The 25,491-nt window shown below is 35.3% G+C and overlaps 1 protein-coding gene across 1 annotated transcript; it reads left to right on the top strand.

Annotated features, from left to right (window-relative positions):
* LOC132557827 (uncharacterized) lies at positions 1-24,952 on the top strand. Its single transcript, XM_060222354.1, has 2 exons — positions 1-78; positions 23,990-24,952. The coding sequence occupies exons 1-2, from the start codon at positions 1-3 to the stop codon at positions 24,950-24,952; spliced, it is 1,041 nt and encodes a 346-aa protein (XP_060078337.1).
* The last annotated feature ends 539 nt before the right edge of the window (positions 24,953-25,491 follow it).

Here is a 25,491-nt window from a genome sequence, read left to right as displayed (position 1 = left end):
ATGCCATCAAGGACAGCTGCCATGTGGGGTCTCACGCTAGCCCTCCTACTGGTCTGTGGCCGGATTAATACTATACAGGTAGGTCTCTTTTTTACTTGTCTTATTTTCAAAGACGGGGTATGCCTGATAAAACATTGAATATATTCCTTTTCTATTTTGCGTTAAATGTTGGTAGAAAGGTAATATTCTTAGGTTCTATTTACTTTTCTATTTTCGTGATTTACATTTTTCCTTTTCGTTCAACTTGATCTACTATTTACAAACAGTTATGCTAAATACATTTATCTGTCATGGCTTTCCTTATAAAACAAAATAGAGATAAGCAGGATATTATCCGCAGATTTATTTGGTTTACACAAGCTTTTAAGATTTATATCAGTATTGCTGCGTATTTCAAAATTAATAAAACATGGCCTTTTGATTTACCATAATCACGTTTTGTGCCGTAGTTCGAACAATTATGTATTCTTAATCAATCAAAAAATACTTTTGGAAGGAAAATCGAGGCCAATAAAATAATTCATGTGTTTCATTCTTCGCACAACAATAAAACAAGTTATTTTAACTAAATGTATCCAACACATTGACTTCATTCAGCAGCAATGTAATGGTGGGATGTATTCTTATTAGTTTACAGTTGATTCGTTTTATTATTTCGGTAATTTATCAATTATCTGACAATGAAGCAAACGTACCAATAACATTCGTTCTACAACGATTGATCTGAAGATAGATATATCCGATGTTCGTCGTGGTGTACATGTATATAGAGTATATAAGAAAATTCAGTTACACATTTATATTTTCAAGTTGTTTTTAATTGCGTCTATTGGTATTTTTTGAAATGAAAATGGCAAAACATCAAACGTCGACAGTAGTTATATAGGTGTAATCTGTATAAGTTCAAGTCGGAAATGAAGCCGTCAGTTGATTTCTTCATGTTGTTGTACCTTATACACCACATAATTAATTTTAAAACACACCTCCTTTGTAAACAGGATAAGATTCTTCATGTCGTCAAATAATATAAATGGTTTCCTATGATCACTAATTCACGATTTGCATGTACGTGGGTAGTTCCAAAGAATTGCTATGATGAAAAACCTTCTATTGCAACCACGTCATTTCCGCTGAATGCTTATTTTCACAAATGTTCATTGCTAATAAAACTGTTTACCTGTAGTGCTAATGTGGTTTAGAATTGTTCCGCTGGCCTGTTTATGTCTTTGGTCCCTAACATACATTGTTTCAAGTGTAGGTACGTTTAATCGCCAGTATGTTTGTTAGGTTCTCCGTGTTGTCTACACCGAAATAAGGCAAGGTATCCTCACAAAACTCATATTGTTGAGAATCTGTTGCTGCCCGTCTCTCTTCGTCCGCTTCGCCATTCCCAGTCCATCTTTCCTATTTGTCATTTCTTACCACATAACGTCTACAGATAATTCCTGATCATGTTTCGTCCATAGTTGCGTGAGGTTACTGATTACTTTTACTCCCAATGAGTTTAAGACTTTTGTTACTTTTTTCGTCCAACTCTTTATGATTTGCATGAAACGTTTCCCTTCGTGTGTACATTTATATTGGTCAATAGAAAATATAGAAATATTCTTTTTTGTTCTCTCAAAATTCTGAGAAAATACTTATAACGATGAACATCCCTTTCATAGTGGCTACGTACAAGAATTTCATGGTCCATATGAAATCATTCTATGAGAACAATTTTGCATAATGATGCTCAGTTGATCAATATTACAATCAGATATTTAAGTTCATTCAACGGGGGATGTGTTACACTTGTCAAATGCTTCCTATACCAACGTTCTTAAAAACGACGCGTAGATAAGACCATGATATATCTTTGCCGTACGATTTTCTGTCAGAAATCACGAGTTCCAGGTTCTAGCATAACACAATTCACCTATTGCCCTTCTTGTTGTGCTTAAGTAAACCAATGACATCAAACCGAAACAAATATGTTGGCTTTCATATGGATATATAAGCTAAGCGGATATTGAAAATAAGTTTTTTTGTATGTATTTTAAGTTTTGTAAATCAGTATTTTTTGCAATGTAAAGTACGATTAATTTGTGTAACTTAATTAGGTAAGTGCGTGTGTGCCATTTCTTACGTACATTTGGACATAAGTAATGAGTGATTAAGAAGTAAATATGTTTTGTTTGGTAACTAGTTTGGTTAATCAGTGTTTGTACGATAACCAGCACGTTTTGATACCCAGTTTGTCGTTAGAAATTGGTTAATCAGTGTTTGTACGATAACCAGCACGTTTTGATACCCAGTTTGTCGTTAGAAATTGGTTAATCAGTGTTTGTATGATAGCCAGAACGTTTTGATACCCAGTTTGTCGTTAGAAATTGGTTAATCAGTGTTTGTACGATAACCAGCACGTTTTGATACCCAGTTTTTCGTTAGAATTTGGTTAATCAGTGTTTGTATGATAGCCAGAACGTTTTGATACCCAGTTTTTCGTTAGAATTTGGTTAATCAGTGTTTGTATGATAGCCAGAACGTTTTGATACCCAGTTTGTCGTTATATTTTGGTTAATCAGTGTTTGTATGATAGCCAGGACGTTTTGATACCCAGTTTTTCGTTATATTTTGGTTTATCAGTGTTTGTATGATAGCCAGGACCTTTTGATACACAGTTTTTGTTAAAGTTTGGTTTATCGATGCTTGTATGATATCTTATTTTGTTAATCAATTATGTTTTAGTTATTAGTCTGGTTGATCGAAATCAATTATTTGTGTTTACGAATTTGGTTATAAATCAAACCTTGTATACATTTTTACTTGGTTAATCGATTTTTGATATTAATAGTTTAAGCGATATATTGTTAAATAATGCCTTGTTTCTTACATTTAGTTTGAATAATAAATGCCTTAATGGTAATTTGTTTTGTTAATAATTATTTAATGTTACCTTTGATAAATCAGTTGTCGTGAATATATATCAGAATTAAATTTTGTTCTTTATTTCTATCTGTCGGCATGAAATTACAAACTAATATATCCACTGAAAGTGAAAATTGATCACGATAATAAAACCCAATAGCATGTTCGCGATAACGGTAGTCGGGAATTCTCTGTTTGCCTTTTATCAATTTTATTGAATTATTTGTATTTCCGGACCGGAAAGCTTATTTTAAACGCAACGTGAACACCGTAAAGCCATTTACATGTAAAGAGATTTAATTAGCCTTATAACTAAGATTTAATTAATATGGGCAAACTTGATTAAAATCGGTATAAAACTTGTTAGCAGTATACACAGGAATGCCTTATAATTTATTAACCATCAATTAATAGTAATGATATTTGAATCTGACAATCAATACTCCGTATCTAGATAATCACGGTAAACAAATACATTGTGTAGGCCAAAATACCGGCTAATAAATAAAAAAGCAAAATATTTCTCCGACAGTATCCAATAGAGAGAAGAATTTTGTTTGTTTCTTCTCTTCAAGTTTCCATAATATACAAATATCTGGTATTCTACCAAACCGGTAAAACTTTTTAAGGAGATCGATAATCTAGAATCACTGGTCATTTCGTTTCACCAGAGGTGTGGACTGGTTAGGTAAATGTCTGCCCAAAACCAAGAGTTTCTTTCTGCTAACTCCCTATTTCAAGCTCGCACAGGAAATCTGGGTGTTATGTCTCTAATGCATTTTCAATGCATTGACAGCTCAAAGGAAGTGGTAAATTATGGAAATTTCGTTTCAATATGCTTATTCTGCCAGCATGTGATATAGGAATATCAAAATGAAATAACAGAAGCAGTGTTGTGTTAGTTGAAATCGTGTCAGAATATAAATCATACAAGTCATTGCATACATATGCCCAGAGGGTGATCAATTGTACTTACAGACATGATTCGCTCAGCATCGTTGAACGATTGTAACGATATATTTCAACTATGTTCTTTTAATATAACCATGCTGCTCGAATGAGAACTTCTTCAACGTGTAAGCGTGTTTAGAATAACGTCTTCCTCCTACACCTGAGCACAAGGTCTGGCCACTGCTTTATAAAAATATGTTTCTAATGTTTTGTGTCTTCGATAGATGACATAATGTTCTATTTGTAATGATTATGAACATTCATAAATAACCAATCTTGGTTTCCACTATCACAGGACGCATCGTAAAAATCAAGTATTAGACCGAACGAAACGGCTAGTGATGTAATATTGGCTGAATTCCATATTACACTTCCGGGGGAAGTTGACACGTCTTGACCCGTCTTCAGGTCCCACATTCCAATTCGATTCCTAATCATGATGCTCGTAATTAAACGCTTGCTTTCTGAACATTGCTTGCTCTTGGGCTATGTTTCGCAAATTTTGTCATGGAACACTTCGTGTCTTCAAGTACTTCAATGACTGTATTTGCCTCAAGTCAAGCATTATATACATACATTATTGGCTCGCCAAAGGATCAGCAAATCTTCAACCTTCTTATACAGGCAAATGGATGCATTGATACGTTAAATTGTAACGCCGCATTCTATTGCAATCCCTATTACTAGTTACTAGTTGTGCCTCTCTGTTGGCTGACTTGTTTTTGTTATCATACAAAGTTTTTTTTTTCCAAAGAGCTTATCGAAACAAGTCATAAATTCCTTTAATTTCACATTCAAAATTAGAAACTAAAGACAGGTAATATTCGTCTATATTAGTGACTTATCTCGTTCATTTCCTACGGCAAAAGCAGAATTGACTGCTTTACACCAGCTGCATGATACGCGCGTTGATTGCAATTTTTCTATTGTGAATTTTCCATTTCTGGAAAGCTACATTCTGCATCTCCAACAAATAGTATTTACATGTCACCGTTTATTCGATATTCAAGGGCCTGTTCCCAATATCAGGATTTTCGTGTAAGATGTCAACTGAGAGACGAACTGATAACACCGAGTTTCAAAAGATGCAGGTTGCTGAAAACTACGGGGAAGTTTTACGGTCGTCAAGGAGATCGCATTGCGATATATTATATTTATTTTTCACGCGATATCAAACTTGTTAGTTTTGCTGTTGGTTCCGTTGATGAATATCGTTTTCTCGTTTGAGGCTGTGACATTGCTTACTTGGATTTACAAGACGGGAATCAAAGCAGAGATCGCTTATTCTATCGCCTGACCTTGTAATTGTTTGAGTTTGTGTTGTGATTATGTTTGTTCAAATGTTTATACTTTCTGGTTGTGTTTTTATATAAGACATAAGAAAAGAAGAAGAATGGTGCACAAAATATACGTGAAAAGCAGGAACACTCATCCATTTCCTAAATGATATAAAAGATATAAAAGATATTATCGCTGGATTACCTCCCTTGAAGAAACATTCCCGACTTAGCGTTATCTGCATGTTAGTCATGATACTTACAGAAATGTATAGAGTATATCATTATATAACTCGAGAATTTAAATAGAATATAAAAACATTAGCACTGTAAAATCAAGACAGTTCATTTCTAGTGAAGAAAAATTCACACAAAAAATATTTGTTGTTTCCGTAGACGGTAATAGAATTGAGAAATTGTGAATGTCATTTGAAATGTACTATTCCTTCTACATTCCGTTCTAATAAGTCTATCGAAGTTCTGAAATCAACGATCGATTCCAATTTATGCCAAAGTAACAGTTAATAGAATTTGAACACAATTAATATTTATGTGGTCGGCGAAGTGTGTGATCACTAGGAAAGTATTGATTTCGTTCTTAGGTGTGTCTTTGCCGGACAAGGTACGCGCGGTATTGCTGTTAGGACAAACCAATTGTATCAATGTCATGGAGGGAAAGTTATTCAGTTATCGATCAATGAATGACATTATGTTTAAGCCTTAGGAAACATTATCAATAATTGTCATATTTTCATCGCTAAAGTAATCTTAATCTTAAAGCAGGAACGATGACTGATTCATGAGAAACTCTTAAGTGTGAAAGGTAATAAATATTTATATACTTTACTTAACCAGCACGTCTAGAAGAATTTCGCACGGAAACATATTGAACGAATGCAATACTGGGAAAACTTACATGTTGTTTGGTAAATTACATCCTAATCACGGTGTTTTTTTTTTTTTTTTTTTTAGGAAAATTCATATCGATACAGTGTTTAACTCGATACATTAAAAATGAATTTCAATATTCATCGTATAAAGAGAAAATACCCCATTTGACTTCTTGGAATATTTAAGCGATCATCAACAGTCCTTTCCTATTTTTTCATCTAACCGGGCAACGTGACCGGAAGCGTGTTAATTCTTGATTACGAAGTCTTTTGAACGTTTAATCATATTGTTTGCAAGAAATTTGTATAAAACATCTTCAAATGAAAATTTCAGTTTATGTTTTGAGATTTGAGGGAAATGTCGCTTTCACCATACAATTGTCTATACTAAATTACAATAAAGGGCGAGAAACGGAAGAAAACACGTGTTAATGAACTGTGTCCCACGGGTAGGAAGGATTGTATTGTTAACAATGACACTCTTACCGTAGCGGAATACTGCATATTAAAACTGTGTTACACGCTTGAGAATACGCATCACATCAAATTTAATTATTGATTTGCAGATAAAAATTGGATTTCACAGGCGGTTGATCGTTTATACCTTTCGTGAAAGTTTCAATACGAAGCAATCAGCCATATATTATATGTTGGTTTTCAACAAAGCTGATTAGAAAATGAAGACATGTCTACCCCAAGGCTCTTATGGACCCTAAAATCTCACTAATACAAATTCAGTGAAGCATGAAGGATACGTTTGTTTTTAGACAAATGATTATTGTAATTTGACGATATTCTAACTTATCTTTAGAATCTTCGTTTCGTTTTTGTTGCGTTTGCATTGTTCCATGAATAATTAGTCCATCTTAAACAAACATTAACAGTGAAATTTCTGAAAACTAGCTCTCAGCGAAATTACTTTTAAACCCATATTTGATCATGTATGACATGAGGGATCCGAATGGTTGGCCAATCATGACATGGAGGTTCCGAACGATTGGTCAATTTGATAAGCGATGTGAAATATTAAATGTTTGAAGTGGAGTAAAGTATCATTTTATTTTACCTCCTTTGTCAGAGTTTCGAACGAAGAATTCGGTGACTAATTTTATTTGTTCCGAGTAGATTGAAAAATGGAAAGTTTATGCGTTGGTTATTTCTCAAGAGAACAATTAGGCCTAGGTTTCTCTGGAATAATGGCGGAGAAGTGTCGACCCAGCCCAGTGAAGGCTTCGTAATCAGCCGGTATTAGCACAGTAGCTCGCGCGTCGTAAAGAGCTAGAAGTCAAAATGGAAGAGAACTTGTTTAAATATCGGTGTCACAAGGAACGTATTCATTGATTAAGTACGGTATCATTCTGTCTAAGCTTACCCAGTTTGCATAATAAAACCAAATTATATATAATACTTACTGTTGAAGCCTTCATCACAACATCGACTCGGTATTTAAAACCTATTACTGAATTACAGCAACATACGTTAAAAGAGCGCTTCCAAATATTTTTCCCATTTTGAATATATAAAATGTATTCCCATTTGTCGTTTTAGATGTTCAGTCTTGACACTGATAGTGTGTTAGAGTGACAATCTGACACTGCCGTTTATATTTTCGTTTCCATACTCTCATTTCTCTGACAATATGTGCACACATGTACAGGTCTGGTTTAAAGGTCATTAGTGTCTATTGGGTACCATACTGAAAATACATTCACAAAAATAATAAATAATAATAATAATAGATCAATTGTTAAATTCAAATCAAGCTTTCAGTTATATATTGGATTACATATCAAAGTAATAATCCCGCGAACATACAGGAATGGTTGTCATCCAAGTGGAAACCAGTTAATCGTTTGTGGGAGTCTCTTGTTACAATGCTTTCCAAGATTCTATTGCAAGATGCGCTATTTTGTAATTAAAGTATAAGCGCTACTTAAACGAAAATGATTTTACGGGGAAATGCTTGGAAAAGTAAAAGAGACAAATTGGACTATGTGCCTTATGAAATAAAAAAATAATATTATAGGTATACCTCCCCTTTACTGTAGTCAACATAGATTTATCTGGTACATATACAGTGTTCAATGTAATAGTTTCACCAACAGACATTTCGTCAAAGTCAAATTGGGCTGCAGACGGTACAATTTGTTTGTATATCAGTCATATTGTTCTGTTATTGCCGACAAAATCGAGAAGTTTTGAAATCCCGACAATAATAGAAAGAGGAATATGCAAGAACACGTGATTTTGAACAGATATAACTTAACCTGCTTCAGGGCAACATACTATAGTAATGGTGTTCCTTTGTTCCCGTCTGTATCAACTTGTTAGGCAAAGCAAGGCCCGTTATGCTGTTCCACGATAAAATACATTTCGCGGGGGATGCTGTGTTTTAAGAGATTAACATCATCTGCTGCTTCAGAGTTAAACCTGCTTTTCCATAAATACAGATTTTTTCCCATTTTCATACAATTTAACAACTACGATCACTTAAGAACTAAACTAGTAAAATGATCTAATTCGTGCAGCTTTAGCCGTTCGAATCAGTAGCATTTAAAACCAGAAATGAACAAAATTTACCCGATTTTTAACATAACTGCATAGCAAATCAGATTACGACGCGGAGGAGATATCTGAAACTGTGAGAAATACATTAGCAGTTCAAAACAACTCAATGTTCACGGTTGCTTGTTATATGGTTTGTTGTAAGGCATCACACAACAATAAGATATCACACGGTTTCCTCTCCATAAGACCTGTTAATTGTATTTTGTAACTTCTGCATAATGTACGTTTTCATGCTATAAAGTGTGCAAAATAGAATAAATGAGGGTTTGTGTTATTAAAAGAAAATAACCGAACATGACTTTGTTGCACTCTGAGATCGCTTCAAATAATACCTCTGATGCATTCAAACTCAAAGTTATAGTGATAAATTGCCAAATGTGATTTACAACCATACATTTTTTTGTCGTGTATCCTATTAGAGTGTTACAAATGTATATCAGCTATATTTAAATATAAGTCGAGATTTTGTAGCAGCAGTGAAAGACATGATATACGCTCGTGAGCCATTGATTTATTTCAAACAGAGCTAGGAATTTCCTGGAGTCAAAGATTCGTCGGATTCTGAAGACAATAAAACATATTTAAAATTACTGCCAATGACAGATGAATACTTGTAAACAGGAATTCTGTGAGAATTTATCGTCAGAGGAAATGACCCTCTTCAATCGCGTCAATATAGGAGAGTATTGATTTGTGATAGCGTTGGGTTGTCGCAGCCATTTTGTATTGTTGTAATCCAATAAATATTGGGGACATAATGTACCTCTAAATTAACCACCTAAGATGGAGGCCGGTGCGCGGATTATATTGCTCCCAAATTGAATCACAAAGAAATGTGTCAACTGTTCTGTTTTTGTCCGTGTCTTGAATATATGTCCATTTTTTTCGTGTGAACAATACAGTGGTCAGTAGCATAAAACTGTTTATTGTGATTAAATAAATAGAAAAGACTGAAATCAGAGAGACTGCCACTGGAATGAGTATACATTCCATAATAGGCATAACGAAAGCATTCCCTCATGTTCGGAAAATGAATTTAAATGCATACGCAAACTTTAGTTAGCGTCATCAATAACGTCTAGTCAATTAAAATTATAAGCCGATCTTAGCACCAATGAACTAAATGTTGTAGGGCCGTACAACATTACACGACTTGTGCACTGGAGGAAAACTGGACGTAATGGGCTCTTGTACATCTATGCGCACGTTGTTCTATCGCATATATATGCGTTTCTATCCTGGTTGATATAAATTTAGAGATGACTTATTGATAAGTATGGAATACTTTTCCTTTATTTTCTAAATATGAAAGTATATAACTAAGCATATTTCCTGATTACGTCATAAATCTGTAGATCTATCAGATACAGACTGACCCTTTCTATACACTCGTAAGTGTTCAGTTTACATAGTTCTATACGTGACCAGCCTTAGTGTACAGACACTCATCATATATACCATATGCTTAAACATTAAATGGACGTCTCGTTTTGTTTCGACAATGTATCATCTAAATTCCCATACCGTCAGAAAGGAAATGTTATTTTCATTACTTTTGTATTGCTCTCATGTTAACATGATTTTGTTAACAAAAATCATATACTCAAGTAAATCTCAAGTGTTGTGTTTGTTACAAGGGATACCTAGCCGCATACAGACAAGTTTCATTGCCCGAGGAACACCACTCACCACTCTCTGGGGTGTGAAACTGTAGCATAGAAAGACGAAATAATCAACGGCTCAGCGTTATTACGAAAACTGTCAAATTAAAAATGATCTTTATTATCACCGAACAATTTCAATACGCCTTTTAATACTAGATGCTATGTCGAGCGCATATGCTAAATACCTGGTATACCTGTTATCTAACCACTATCTTGAAATAGATACGTTATAAGTAATGGTATGATGAACATGGATGGTGACATGGTCATGTGACAGTCGGAGATGCGAAGTCATGTTACAGGTCGATGACATTTTATGAAATTTATATGACATAGGTTTTTAATAATCTGTCGATGTTTACAAAAATCTCTTGTGATACCAGAATAATAGCAGTGTTATTACGTAGTTACTTTAGACTTCTTAAAAAGGAAGTGATCAAAAAATGTCTTAGGTGATGACCATTCCAATTGTAGGAACCCAGTACCAAATTGAGTCTTTGAAATGGAAATTTCTAGATCTAGTACAGTTTGTTATCTAACACTTTAATGTTCACAGTTCCAGGAAGTAGAATGGAGCAGGTTAACAAGATATTCAATTAAAGTAAATTTGTTACATCTGTTGGGTTCACAAAATATTTTTTTTGTCCACCAATATATTTTGCTTATCATCCGATTCAACACATTCCTCTGACTGAAGTTTTATCGAGTAAGGATGAACCATGTTATCATGTCCGCTACCCTGATTTATCGTTCTTCTGAATTTGAGGGCAAACTATAGCGATTCATATGGCTCCACGCGCACGGTTGCCCTGTCATGTAACATGCGATTTAGCGTCAAAAACATCTTAGAAATGAATGACTGTTTCCCAAATTGTCATAACAAAATCGAGTTTTGCATGCTAGTTGTGAAGTTATTGGAATGATAAGTTCATAAATCCAATGACAACGTTGTTGAAAAGCGAATCAAAATCGCTGTAGAAGCCATTTTATGAAGCTGAAAAAGATTCGAAAGAGATTTTATTTTGAACTGTTATAAAACGACCGTTAACTGATGCTATTAACAAAACTAACCTCGCCTCCTTACCTAAATACTGTTTGTATCTGGTAGGTTTAAAGCGGTATGTAGCGACCTTTTCATTACACTGCCTCTTTTTAGTATACTGAGATGAATCCCACAAGATTAGACACTTTATTGTGCACTGCTTTCCCGTCCTTCACAGCTCTAGATTACAAATATAGAATGTCTTGTTTTCTTGTAAGCTCCCTCATTCAATAAAGTTCCGTTTAATTGTCACTGCTTCCAATTTCTGGTTGTTTGATTAATCGTTAAAACGGAATTAAGCAAAACAATGGAAAATACTTTTTTTTGGACAATAATATCAATATATTCCTGCTATTAAGTAATTATGCCCGGTCCCCATACACAGATTGCCGTATCTGCGATATTTAAATTAAAACAGTTGTTTACGGCGGAACAAATCAGACAAAGCTTTTACAATGAAAACATATATTGAATTGATATGTTGCTTGTTAAATTACTAGACAAACTCATTTACAACTGCAATAATAGTTGTCGCATTTGTAAAAATCGTGTATTAAAAACAATAGGTTGATTGAGATGAATAGTATGTTTTAAGTGACACGTGTCAATGAAATAGATCATAAATCTACTTTGCTAGTCATTGTCAGGTGGTGACCTGGTGACCGCTTTCTAGTTGTTTACCGTCATTGTAATAGTGTGTTCATTGCTAAAGTTGAATACTGATGATATCAACGGCTGATCACGTAGTCTTGACAAGAGGGAACGGAGGATATTTTCAGAAGGTAAAGCGTTTACAGTAGTATACAGCTAATAAATATATTTAGGGTATAGTATGCTTGTTTTATGTACTGAAGATCCGATCCTGAATTTGAATTTTCATTATAAAATCTCCAGTAGATGTATAAAATAAGCAACCCAATTCTATAATGATAATAAATAAATGTCATATGATTCTCACAATAATAACGCAATTCAGCAAAGACATGCGAACTTTAATGCGAAAAGATTCCTTCCATTGTTCTAGACAATGACAACGATCATTTCAAACATGATGCCAAGTGCAATAGATTCGGGTCAGAATGTAGTTCGAGGCAGTTGAAAAGGCTTGAACTGTTTCTCTGCAGGATTATCCATCTCAATTGTAATTCATATTGATTCATAGTGTACTCCCCCAAATTCGTCATATCTGTCTCTGAATGCTGAAGTATTTGTATAATAATTACATCCTTGCCTTCAGATATTATTACATTCCCACATTCCCTCCATACAAGAAGAACTAGATTTGCGTGATAAGAAATGAAATTCCACTTTGTCATGATGCATTTTCCCAAAGACGAACTATTGGCCAATAATGCTTCAGTATTACAATTATTTTGACTGTCTTTAATGATACGAATACGGACCTCCTTCGTCTATATTGGATTCGTTAACCTGATGGTTTACTCAAAATGTGGAAATAATGGTGTTAACCAATCTTCAACACCCTCCAATCAAAACAATCATCTATGAGAATACACTATACATCACAATGTCCTTTGTGTATACTCACCAGAATTGGAAATCAAGGACACCGAATGTACATCAGCCACTTAATTTGATTTTTTCCTACAGTGAAATTAATGTGGACCACTTTTAACCAATCCTTATGATAAGCGTGATGGTTTCTATTTCACTATTGTGAATTTTCCATTTCTGGATAACAACATGCCTGCATTACAAATAAAAAGTGTAGATATGTCGCATTTTATTCGATATTCAAAGACCTCTTCCCATTATCGTGATGTTGATGTCAGAGGAATTTGTCAACTGACTGACAAACTCATAGCACAGAGTTTAGGAAGATGAATGTTTGGGAAGACCTACTGTTGGCATTATGATCGAATTGAGAATTATTCTCTTTTTGCTATATGAAACTGGATGTTCATGCTGCTCGCTAGTTCGCATGTTTGTTCGTTGTTGCATACCCTGTTCTCATTTGAGAACGTGACATATTTACTGAGGTTGATAGAGTTGCCGGATGTCGTTGATGAAGCAGATGACGCTTACTCTTGGAACCCCTGGTCTTAGTCTCTTTGTAACATGAGTATCCGTGTAAATCTTGTTTTGTTCCTTTTTTTTAGTTTCTACGAATTCGGGTTTGGATTATGATTATGTTTATATGTTGGCATTTCCTCTTTGTTTTTGCACTGATTGGCTCCCTCGATAATTAAAGTTCTCCCGACTAATACCTTGGAGGCATGCTCGGATGTTTGTGAATGTCACGAGCGGTAAGTGTAAGGAAATGTGAGCGCAACAACAAATGTAAAATGCACGTCTTTCTAGGGAAAGATTTGTAATGAGAGAAGTAAGATCGACTACTGAAAATAATTCGTGGGTTATGAAGTGAATAAGCAAGCAAGGAAATTTCAACAGACACAATTGGCATTGACAAAATGGATATTGTATGACCAGACATAAATGTACATGCTGACTCCGGGAGTGTAGTTGATAACCAAACATTTAATCATGAAACGTTCACACAGGAATTCATAAGAGCTTTCAACATAAAGTGGGTTTAGATTGTCTACACAAAATTAGTTGTTATTGTCGATTTCGGTAAATGGCAACATCCAGTCTGTAATAAATACGAGTGCAGCCTCTTAAAGTGCCCAAACAAGGCCACGAGTAATAGTAAAGGAAAATATTAAATATGTAACAACAAAATCTAAAACATAATTACATTGAATATTGTTGATAAAATGGTGACACATCAAACATTTGTACCTGAACACACACTGTAACAACAACGATACACCCAGACTAATCATCACTTTACGGAACCTTGTAATTACCAACTACAATGTCTCCAATAACACTCCGTTGTGGTTTGGAATAGGTTTACTGTCAAAACATTTCACAATGACTCTACATGCTTTATTTGCAAAGTATTGTTTTCTCGATAACTTCCGTTATACTGATGCAAGGTAATTTCAATTCTAATAATAACTGATGATTGAAATAGTAATCTATCGTTTGTTGTGCATACTCCCTGTGCAAGTCAACCAGTTGATCAAATAATTTACTAATTAGTCTATCAAATTAAATATTGATAGGAAAGTGTTTAATGTGGTCAGGATGCGCAGACAATTACCACATGTCGTTCTAATACAGTCTAGCTGGTGACTGCATAAACAAACTTTATGTATTCAGCAAACGAATTCAGCTTCATAGTTTATGTGAATTCTATATGCACTTCGCGACCCCCCGTGTATAATTAACAAAAGAAAATACCGACGATTAACCCTTATCAGCACTAAGAATCAATGACATAACCCTTAACAATACGAGGAAATTAAAACCAAGTATTACGGGCATACATTAGCAGAGGTATCTTGGTACCACCAATGAATACTCTTTATTTGTTATATAATCATGATCATTCCCCTACATTTCCTCTCTTTTCCCGTTCTGTGTTAATCATTTGATAGCGAGATAATCCTACATATGCAATCTATAGAAGATCTAGCAGAATGTATAGCTGTAACTTTCTAATCCATGATGGTCTCCTGACAGCCATTTTGTTTTCTTGGACAGAAAAGAAAATAAAATATGCACGCTTTTGTTCCAATGGCTACTTACACATCTAGCGTGAGAAATATTTCTCCAATATCCAAGATGGCCGCCTGTTGACCACCTTCTTTCACTAATCAGCCTCGAAAATGATTAGCCACTAATAGGTTCAGAGGGGAATATTCATATGGAGTTCAAAAACAGACGTAGCAAAAATTGTTTACGGACGGACAGACGGCGATTTGAACAGCATACCTGTTAATGATGATACGCGAAAAGCTTACTTTTGCTTTCTCAAAAAGTTTTTAATTTTCGTCGTCGTTGTAATATAAACAGTACTTTCGGCTTCTTATTTTATTTCTTTCCTTGAAAGAAACGTCATGGAGTTTCCAGACGAAACTATGATCGGTGACGAATAGAATTGCTGATATTGTATTTTACCATCTTTTGTTGTGACAAGTCATATGTTGATCAATGCATTATTTGTCTCTAATGCTCCTTCCTGTGCCACCGAAAACGTCTTTTTCTCTGGGTATTGACTCGTGCGCTATTTTGGAAAATTGCCACCGTCTCACGTGAGATTTATTACAACTTACCAAACGGAATCCTTCAAGTTGACGATCGTTTCCAAAAATGTATTTGGAGCCGTATTAAGGACATAGATGTTAAGTGGTCAGCCTAGATCGTCTTCTTGCCAACGGTCAATACGACGGTATCGCGTTGCGGCTGATAATTTAGCACACTGCTTACAGATAATATAAAAAAAGAATAATACCTTAAAGACACATTAAGAGTTAGATACAGCAGAACCAAAAATGAATTAAACTGCATAATACAGCCAGCAGTTACAATGCAAAGGGCCTGAATTTTGAAGCCTAAGAAGTGACTGAGGAAAATCCCAAGTGATCAAAAGAAAAGTCAAAATCTCGATGAGGAGGTGCACCGGCCTAAAGTGCAATAAATGTAATTTTTATATATCAGGTCATTTCAGAACAGCGTCAAGTACAAGTGTACCTTACCTGCGATATATAGTCGGAACTCTTAGCTTTTCCAAGCACAAATTAATTTATTTGTTTCGGTGTATTTAGCTTGTCTATGGAGGTTACCGAAAAATAGTAAGGACCCAATATCTAGCTACGACCTGCCTCCTTTTACAGGATATTGTTTCAAAATACATACACACAGAAAGTGCCCAATTATTTTTTCATGCAGAATCATTGCTAAACAGCTTAAAGATACAATCCGCTCCCCTATGGTTGTGACGTCTGCTACTCCTGAACATATATTGCGTGTAGACGAGTGAACTTGCCAACAACTCAAGCTACGTGGATAATTAAGGCTTTGTTGCTAACTAAATGTCATGATCAGTCTTGTCAGTAAAAGTCTGGGTGAACGACGCATTTTGTTTGGTTGTGTTAGATTATTGGTTATCAGTGTCAAGTAAGACTTACACATGTAAATGATGTGTTTGCTGTATACTAAATGTGTATTGAGTAGCAGATTGTAGAGACACCTGGCTTGAGATTGTACAAAAAACACACAAATATCATTATCTATTTTAAAACAAGAAGTAACGTCTTTCGATGTCATCAGCTGTCTGGTCGCCCGGAACATACTTCGGTGCTGTTGTCCAGACCACTGCTTTAATGATTGGTTTGTTTACTAATTTAGTAAATAGTATTTGCGTTTTTATATCACTGCAGCAGCACGGGAGGTAACCTGATATGACCATAATGAAATATGAATAATTGACACTACCATCCAAATGTGACAAGTTTACGTTCCAGCCTATAACGATGATAATTAGGCAGATACGAAACCCGTATCTCTTCAAGTGACATAGCACACGCCTTCGTCGTTTGACACGCCCAAGCATAACAACAGTGAAACAAAGCCTGATAAAAGGGGATCGCAATAACACTCCAAGAGACTCACCAAAAAATGTTACTCACTTGTCTGTCGTTTGTGTAACTTTCGACACGATGATGGTAAAATAAAATATTTAAGGATGGAAATGTGTACAAAAGGAAGGACTACATATATTGATGATTATTAATGTGAAGAAAAATCGAAAGTTATAAGAACAAACAGTTGGAAAATACACTAATTATGATGCATAGAATGACTTAGGAGTATTTTATAATATAATATGTTAAAAGAGCAACAAAAACTAGAACGTACAATAAGTAGTTCCCGATTGTTTTTGTAATTTTGTCCGTTTTTGCTTTTAAGATAAGGTATCAATTCATTTCTACTTATATTTTGTAAACTGCTTCAATATTTCCTTTTTTCTGTAATTGTCAGTTTTGTATATTAACTAGCGGCATTTCGTTAAATGCCATATCATCACGCCCAAACTGATGACGTAAACAAAACACATTAGGATACAGGTCAATTGAGAATAGGAATATCTTTTTATTGTAGTAGAATCAATTCACACAAACTCATGGTTTGTTGTAAATGGTATTTCTTTCATCCTCTTTAGTTATTTTCCAAAAGTCTTTTTTTTTATTAATCGAGGCTCACAAAAATATTATTTTTTATGGCTCGTTGTATAGACTCCCGTATGAAATAAAAACTAATTAACGATCTTGTTCTCATGTAGGCATCATCGTAAATCTGACAGTAGACTTGTACTCAGATTCCGGGTAGTTTCACTATTGTAACGTTACAAAAGTCCCGATATATACCCCTTTGTAAATGACATCGATATAAACTGTCACAATGTCTATATGTTTGTGCCTTGTATTCCCGGTGACAAAGTTAACGAAATGGTGCCCTCATAACATTTAGCATAGTGATATTGTGTTATCTACATGTCGGTGAGATTTAAATATACGTAGACATATGGGGCGAATAATTCAATAAGATGGCAGACCATCATCTCTTTAAAAACACTTTCTTTTGGGATGGTTGTGTTCTTTTCGACTAAAATAGCTGATATTTTGAAAAGAGCCGATATGTTGATGTTTTCAAGATGCAAGTGTGTCCTTTTGGTGTAAAGTGAAATAAACGAAAGTAGAACAAAAAGGGGCGTGTCGGAAACTAAAAGAGAAATATAACGATACAAAATTCTGCATGCATACATTGTACATTATAAATGGTCTTTAATACTGTTACGGCAGGGTTGTATATTGAAGAAAACATTCTCAAACTCTACTGTCTTTTTTTTTTTTTTTAATATAGATGTTATCACAATTCGCCACGGATTGGGTGATTATACTTATACACTTTAGCTGCCTCGAGCATGGCTAATTCAAGTAATGGTTCTTTTGTTTCTGGTTATCGTTCCCGAGGCTTACTAAACCTCATCTCCGTACAAACTAATAGGGTTAGAAGGCGCGGTCCAAAGCTTCCAGTTGGAACTGGCCTATTTTGTCTCTAGTCAGTTATCTTATTATCAATGTCGTTATCTTTCTTTGGCTATCATAATGCGTGCTGAATCTAAGCCGAAGGGCCCATATATTACGAATAAATGAAACTTCTGTATAACGAGTACAGACTATTTTCATGACGTCAGACGATTTTCATTCACCGAGCACCAATTTATATTCTAGAATTTGAATTTAAATGTTTTATTTTTATGTACATATGTGAGGATAGCACTGGGTCCAGATAACTGTGTAATAAAGAGGTATGGCCTTTTTATGTAATAATTTGCAGAATTCAGAAATATTTAAATGTTATAATAAAATCAAGACACCTTTGTGCTAATGTTCTGAATGGCGTGGTACATGTACTAATTTAAAGTGTCATAAGATGACTCCTTAAAACACATTCAAGAATAGATAGATAGAATAGGTGGGGGAACATTCAAGAGATAGTATTTTTCACAGTGTAACGTATTGGCCGTGTGTGACCAGTGACGTTGTGGTGGCAATGCAATTATGGTACACCGCATCGGTCAGTTAACTGGACGAGGTGATATTTCAATCCGGTATGTCTCCAGGACCGGATGTTAGGACTGTAATAATCCTGAGTTATGTGGCAGATGAAGGACACATGTTCTAACTTCATTTGATGCCTTCCGGTTTGAGCGTACTGATCCGACACGAAGACCATAAAACCACACGTTCTTTATCACTGGTTTTCGCTGTAGTTTCAAAAGCGAATTCGCAGTGTTTGCTTTTGCTGTAAAAGGAATAAAATTGAGATGTTCAACAGTTGAATTGAATATCAAGTAAAATGTTTAGACGGACAGCATATACATTGAGGAAAATATTTTCGCAATTTGCAATGTTTAAATATCTTAAAACAGGGACAGGATGTTTCGAAAATGTTCTTTTCCCTAAATGTTGTTTCCGTTTCCTGTGAACATTACTATGGTTTAATAATAATAAAAAAAAAACCTTTACGATATTATCTCAAAAATCAGATTATTTCTTACGAACAAAATGCGAAGACATTAAATGAATCCGAACGAAGTCCATGGAGTAATGTAGAACAATGGTTTAACACTGACTGAGGTACTATCAACAGTCATACTCATCAAGGGTAGAATGACTCATATCTAGTCCATAACAAAACCAGTAATGATCTAATATTCAACCTGCATCTATATTTAATTTTATGACGTCATCAAAGTACACAAGCTATCAGACTTCTTGCCCAGAAACATTTGGAACGCCTCGGGTTGTAATGGAAGTTGTCCGACCGTACTTCTCCTTTGATGGAGTTTTAGTACTGGATATTAGAACGTAATATTAGAGCCTAACATAGGTAGGCCAGCCTAACCTCTCGTAACCCCAATTTCTCATTAGGAAATGAGCTGAAGTAATCATCTGTCTCCAACTTTACCAGCTGCCTTCAATGTTTCTGATATTAGCTTACTCTGAATCAATTACTCTACATAATATGATGGTCAATTCCAAGATGGCGGTCCGGCTTGTGAATGTCCTGACAACGTTTAGCTTGCCCATCCTTGGCTTGTTTACTGCATTCCCCAAACATCGCTGTCAACACAACATAGTCTGGTATTCCGTTATTTACCTATCTGGTCCATAAAAAAAACATTCACCACACAAATCACTGTGGCCGATTAGGTTAGTATTTAAAGGGAATCTTTAACAAGAATAATACTCGTAACAAGGAACAGCGTATAAAGGAAACTGAAGGTTTTTATTTATTTATTTTAAATTAAGCTGACATTTACAAAATCCACACCCATTTAGTTATATGTACTCAATAGTGTTATTTTAGACTTTAGAGATAAATCTTTTCTGACCTGCGTCAAACTAATTAAGTTGCCGTAAATGTAGTGTTTCATCGAATTCGCAATAGATATCACATGTTTGCTTACTCGGTTTGTGTTCCATGCAATTCTTCTTTTACACCGGTAAAGTACTACCTTTATATAATCTACATATTGTTATTAAATTCAATCTCAAATTACGTGTTAAATCAACAGACCGCCATAAACATCCCTCCGTGAGCCCCTGTCGTCGATAACCCATGGTCTGTACCCTAAGTAAACGCGGGCTCATTCAGATTGCATGGCACTGAACAAGTATTTGCGTTTTTTATATTAAATAGAATAAGAAATAAAATATTTAAGTATCATATCATCGTTATAGGGGAAATACATGTGGATTTTTAAAACCCCGCAGCTGATGTTTCTGGTAAGGAATAAAACCAACCGGAAATGACGTCGGCTTTATTTTTGGTTCTGTAACTGCCACATAACTTTTCATTGCAAACGTTGATTAAATGGCCATGTAGCAATAATCATATTTCACAAACTAATGTGTTGATATAGAATCCTATATTCCAATAAAGTGGTGCGTTATAACGTTGTTAATCCTCCGAGATCATTATACAGTTAATCAACTGTCTTCTATCATTCCTGTGCATGTGTCTGGTTTGCTGAAGGTACAGGACAAAACGAGTGATAGCTCATATGACCAACAGTTCAAGCCCATTCAACGAAAAGGCCTCAAGCTTTGAACGTCACCATTTGCAGACAACATTGTAATTATTCAGGTCACATTGTACCACAATATTATTTACTATTTGTACAGACCACATATGTCAATAGTGTTGTTGTGTGGAGTGCTAGTCACAATCCAACAAGCCCGTGCATGCGCTGTTTTGTTGATTTATATATAAGACTTTTCCTCAAGAACAATTTGTCCTATTTCAACCAAACATGGTAGTTTGTAGCATAAGCAAGGGATGTATATATCATTCTGTAGGTCGATTGATGTTGATGGAAAGAATTGTCAGTGACAATTACAATTGTGACATGGCTAACATCAGTTATAGGTTATGAACAAGGAGGTGTATGCTGGAGTAGAACGTTGTAATGGCATAGTGCATATCATATGTGTCGTGACTTTATTATTTATTGATTAATAAATATCAAAATCTAATTGTTTGCTATGATATCTTTGTGGAAGCTTCCTTTTCATCATTCTGACTTTATTGTGCTGCTAAATCATACGAACTATGTTACCGTAATACACCTATGTAATGTGTGTGGCACTACTACCATGACGAGTTTTTATCAGGGCGTAATCACGTTCATTTATGATATTAAGAGGGACATCAAGGGGAAAGAATATTGAGGATAGAAGTCAATATATCACATCCAAACTTCAGTCGACTCCGACGACCCCTGCAGGGTTAGGGGTAGATAACCCAAAGAATATGATACAGGTGTAACATATTTATGAAAAGCGTCTTTACCTAGTCGGATATCGACGTATTTAAGTATATGGTTGTCCCGTGCACAACTGTTTTTTTGTTTGTTTGTTCTTTTTTTTCAATGCTAGATTATACTTTTGTTTGTAAAATTCATGGAAAGGCGAATAATTGTAACATATACATATATTTCAACAAGGTACACGCTCCTAAACCTCCTTGTTATTATACAACATATCGTCTGTAGTAGCTTTATCTCCACCTAATTATACTGGTAGACAATAAGTTGGATATTAAATAAGTGTTCAGTTTTGTATAAATTGTATGAAATTCAAAAACAATTTAATACTCGCCACACAATTTCCGGAAATGTGCTTGAAATTTGAATTCTTACTCGTTCAGATAATGTCTTTAACGTGTTGGATTCGATAACACTAACGTTATTTACTCTTACATAGAGATGAAATTCGTTGACATAACTTCCTCGTGTGTTTTTCTGTTATGACGTAGAAAACAGTTATTTTTCAATATCAGATACATTGTTTCGATGAGCATCGGATCATTAATGGATAAATTGACAAACCGAAGTTTTGATGACCTTTACTGGAACCTCGAAATACAGATAACATAATACTAGATTTCCGTGATAAGTTTTTAACAAAATTGTCACCACCGCGGGCATTTATCGCAATGGGAAGTATTGTATAACTTTACCAGATCACCAAATTGTTGACAATAAATAGATTGATAGTTAATCACGGAACTTACATGTGTTTTGCTGATGAGAGGACATTTTCGGAAAATGGCAAGAACCAAACTGAATCACCTGAGAATTACAGTGATATTTGTTCTACATAATCACATCGAAAAAACAGAACTCCAGTGAGAAGTAATTTAACCCTGTTAAATATGTAGCGTTATGTGTAAACGAACCGATTAATGTTTCACCTATCAGACACATCGAGGGACGAAATGGATCTAAATCAAGCCAATACTTTACACCGGAAGTAAATTAGTCAATTAAGCACCACCCAAGATGTTAATTACTACATTATAACCAATCAGTGACGGTATTTACATGTAAGGATGGTGCTGATTGTACGTCGAAACTGACGACCCATTATCACCCCGCAAGTTACACCGCCAACCTGTGATTAGTTCTGTTAAAGATTCCAGACCTACTGTGTACACAGCACATCTTTATTCCGCATTGTTTAAACATCCAGTAAATATCCTTGCCGGACATTGGCAGGCTTTGCGCATGACTGCTACATTAGGTAATTTCGTGACAGAGGAGTTGTGTCGTTTAACACCGTCATCAATACAATTTATGTTCATCGCTTTGTCATCCAGTTTTCTGCGAAACAGTGAGTTACAGGTATCTCGTGTGCATGACGTAAACATGTTATCGTCTGCGCGCCGCATATGGTCTTTTTTAATCGACGTCACAAATGTTGATAGGTTAATCGCAGTGGAAATATAGTTTTGAATAAATGGCAAAAAATCCTATTACGCCAGCTAGATTGGATTTTCTCAATGCATCATATCACGCAAACATACCTAGGTTAGCGACAAAAAACAGATATATCATTGGCATAAGTTAAGAATAGTTTGTTTACTCAAGTACGTAGCTACAGAAAACGTAATGGTATAAGATACAGTTTGGTTTATGTGAGATGATGTGTTTTTGTGTTATTGCAACTTTGAAATGAACAATTTAGTTAACGAGAATTTATTGTCGGTCTTCATGTCTATCTCAGTGGCACAGATTCATTTGATCTATATTATGACATTCAAATACTGGAATGTACATTTACTTTAGTTTTATTTATTTATTTATTTATTTATTTGTCAATATCATATCGTATAACTAAATGATAAACTAGCGTTTACAACCGTAATAACAGGTATGCAATACAGATGGAACTGTATCAAAAAACAGCCAACACTGACATAAACAACGTAAAATGTTTGCGTATACAATTCATATGTACTGTTTCTGTTTCGTCCATTCTGAATGGTTGTGAAACAGGAATATACATGCAACAGCAAAACATCCCTAAAGATATGCTATGATTTTAACATTAACAATATCTATTTCTACCTTGGCTAATTTTTTTTCTGTTGGCTTGTTAGCCGGGAAGAGATCAAATACGATTATCAGAGCTAATGATTTCTGTCTTTGTGTCGTGCCCTCAGACACATTTCGTCTGCCTCGACAGCTAAATTACAAAAGAAAAACGTGTTACAGCCGAAAACACTGACCACATCTCGACAGAGCAACATGCTTTGAGATAGAATATTTATATTGTTTTGTGTTGACGCAATTCGGACTGGGCCTCTGTGGGGCAGTGCCTATGTATCAGACTGGCTTTTTGGCCTTGGTGACCTGACAGAGACGTAAACTTGTGATGTAATTACCCTAACCAAATTGAATCAGCCAGCCCCGTAATTACCTTTCAACAATATCAATCAAACCTTGTCTTTTTTATCTTGCAGGCGGACCCCCAGCTTGATCAACGTGATGCTGACCAGGACGTAAGCATAGACGAACTTCCGGTTGATGATGACGGAATTGATGAAAAACGAAACTTTGATTCAATCTCCGGAAGTGGTAGGTTGTCGGGATTTGCGAAAAAGACATTTGATTCTATATCTGGAGGTCATGGTATGCGAGGCTTTGCGAAACGCAAATTTGATTCTATATCTGGAAATGGTGGGATATCCGCATTCGCAAAACGCAGATTTGATTCTATTTCTGGAAATGGAGGAATGCCCACATTCGCAAAACGCAAATTCGATTCGATTTCTGGAACTGGAGGAATGTCTTCATTCGCAAAGCGCAAATTTGACTCCATCTCCGGGAATGGTGGAATATCTGCATTTGCAAAACGAAAATTTGACTCCATCTCTGGAAATGGTGGCATATCAGCTTTTGCAAAGCGCAATTTTGATTCGATCTCTGGAAATGGCGGGATTTCTTCCTTCACAAAACGAAAATTTGATTCAATCTCCGGAAACAGTAGGCTGTCTGGATTTGCAAAACGTCCCTTTGACAAAATATCTGGGAATTCTGGCATCTCGGGCTTTATGAAAAGAAGGTTCGATTCAATTGATGGAGCTGGCGGGATAGCAGGATTTAACAAACGTAGGTTTGACTCCATTTCCGGAAGTGGTGGTCTTAGGGGATTTTCAAAAAAGAACTTTGATAGCATCAACGGAGGCGCAGCGTTCCAGGGTTTCGTAAAAAGACCTGATGTCAACGAAGACGCTGAAGACGAAAGAGAAGAGTTCTCTAAGAGACGTATGGATTCAATCGCTGGAGGTGGATTCGGAAGTTTTAGCAAAAGAAATTTTGACTCGATAGATGGAGGATCGCTTGCCGGGTTTGCGAAGAAATCATTTGATAGTATCAACAGAGCGGGACTTAGCGGCTTCGTGAAGAAGAATGACGAAGCTTGAACTTCGCGTTTCGGGTCACTGAGGTAGTGTATGACGTTTACGTACAAAACAATGTACAACGAAGTACAACATCATAAAACCGCGTACAAGATACAATGTACATAACACAGTGGGAAGGCATGACGTACACAGTACACAATCGATATTTTTATGTTTCTCATTGTGTAACAAGATCGCAATTTTAATTATCTGTAAATATAAATATGCAAAAAGAAATATAAGGACTATTTTATTATGGCGTGAGAAGGCAGTGGAAGGGCGGATGTGAGGGCTGGACTGGCCAGTGATATGGACTTTATTCAATATTTGATTCATGTGATTTTCTCATCTTCGTTATTGTTATTTAGCAGACAGGGTACTGTTTTTATTTTGCATGCTTTTTGTTTTAGATGGCTTCCCATCTAGATGATGTACAACTTTTTCAGTAAATGACGGAACAATGTTTTGCTTTAAATCAACCGACGATGGTTTTCGTTCAATGAGCCACAACGTATACAGTTTTATCCTGTGTCATGTCTGAAGAGCTTTCAGTCCTCTTT

This window comes from Ylistrum balloti, unplaced genomic scaffold, assembly GCF_031769215.1.
Source record: "Ylistrum balloti isolate Yb309-2 unplaced genomic scaffold, AGI_CSIRO_Ybal_v1 Utg370728, whole genome shotgun sequence".
Taxonomy (NCBI): Eukaryota; Metazoa; Mollusca; class Bivalvia; order Pectinida; family Pectinidae; genus Ylistrum; species Ylistrum balloti.
The sequence above is the reverse complement of the archived record's forward strand: the minus strand, read 5'-3'. Positions and strand labels throughout refer to the sequence as shown.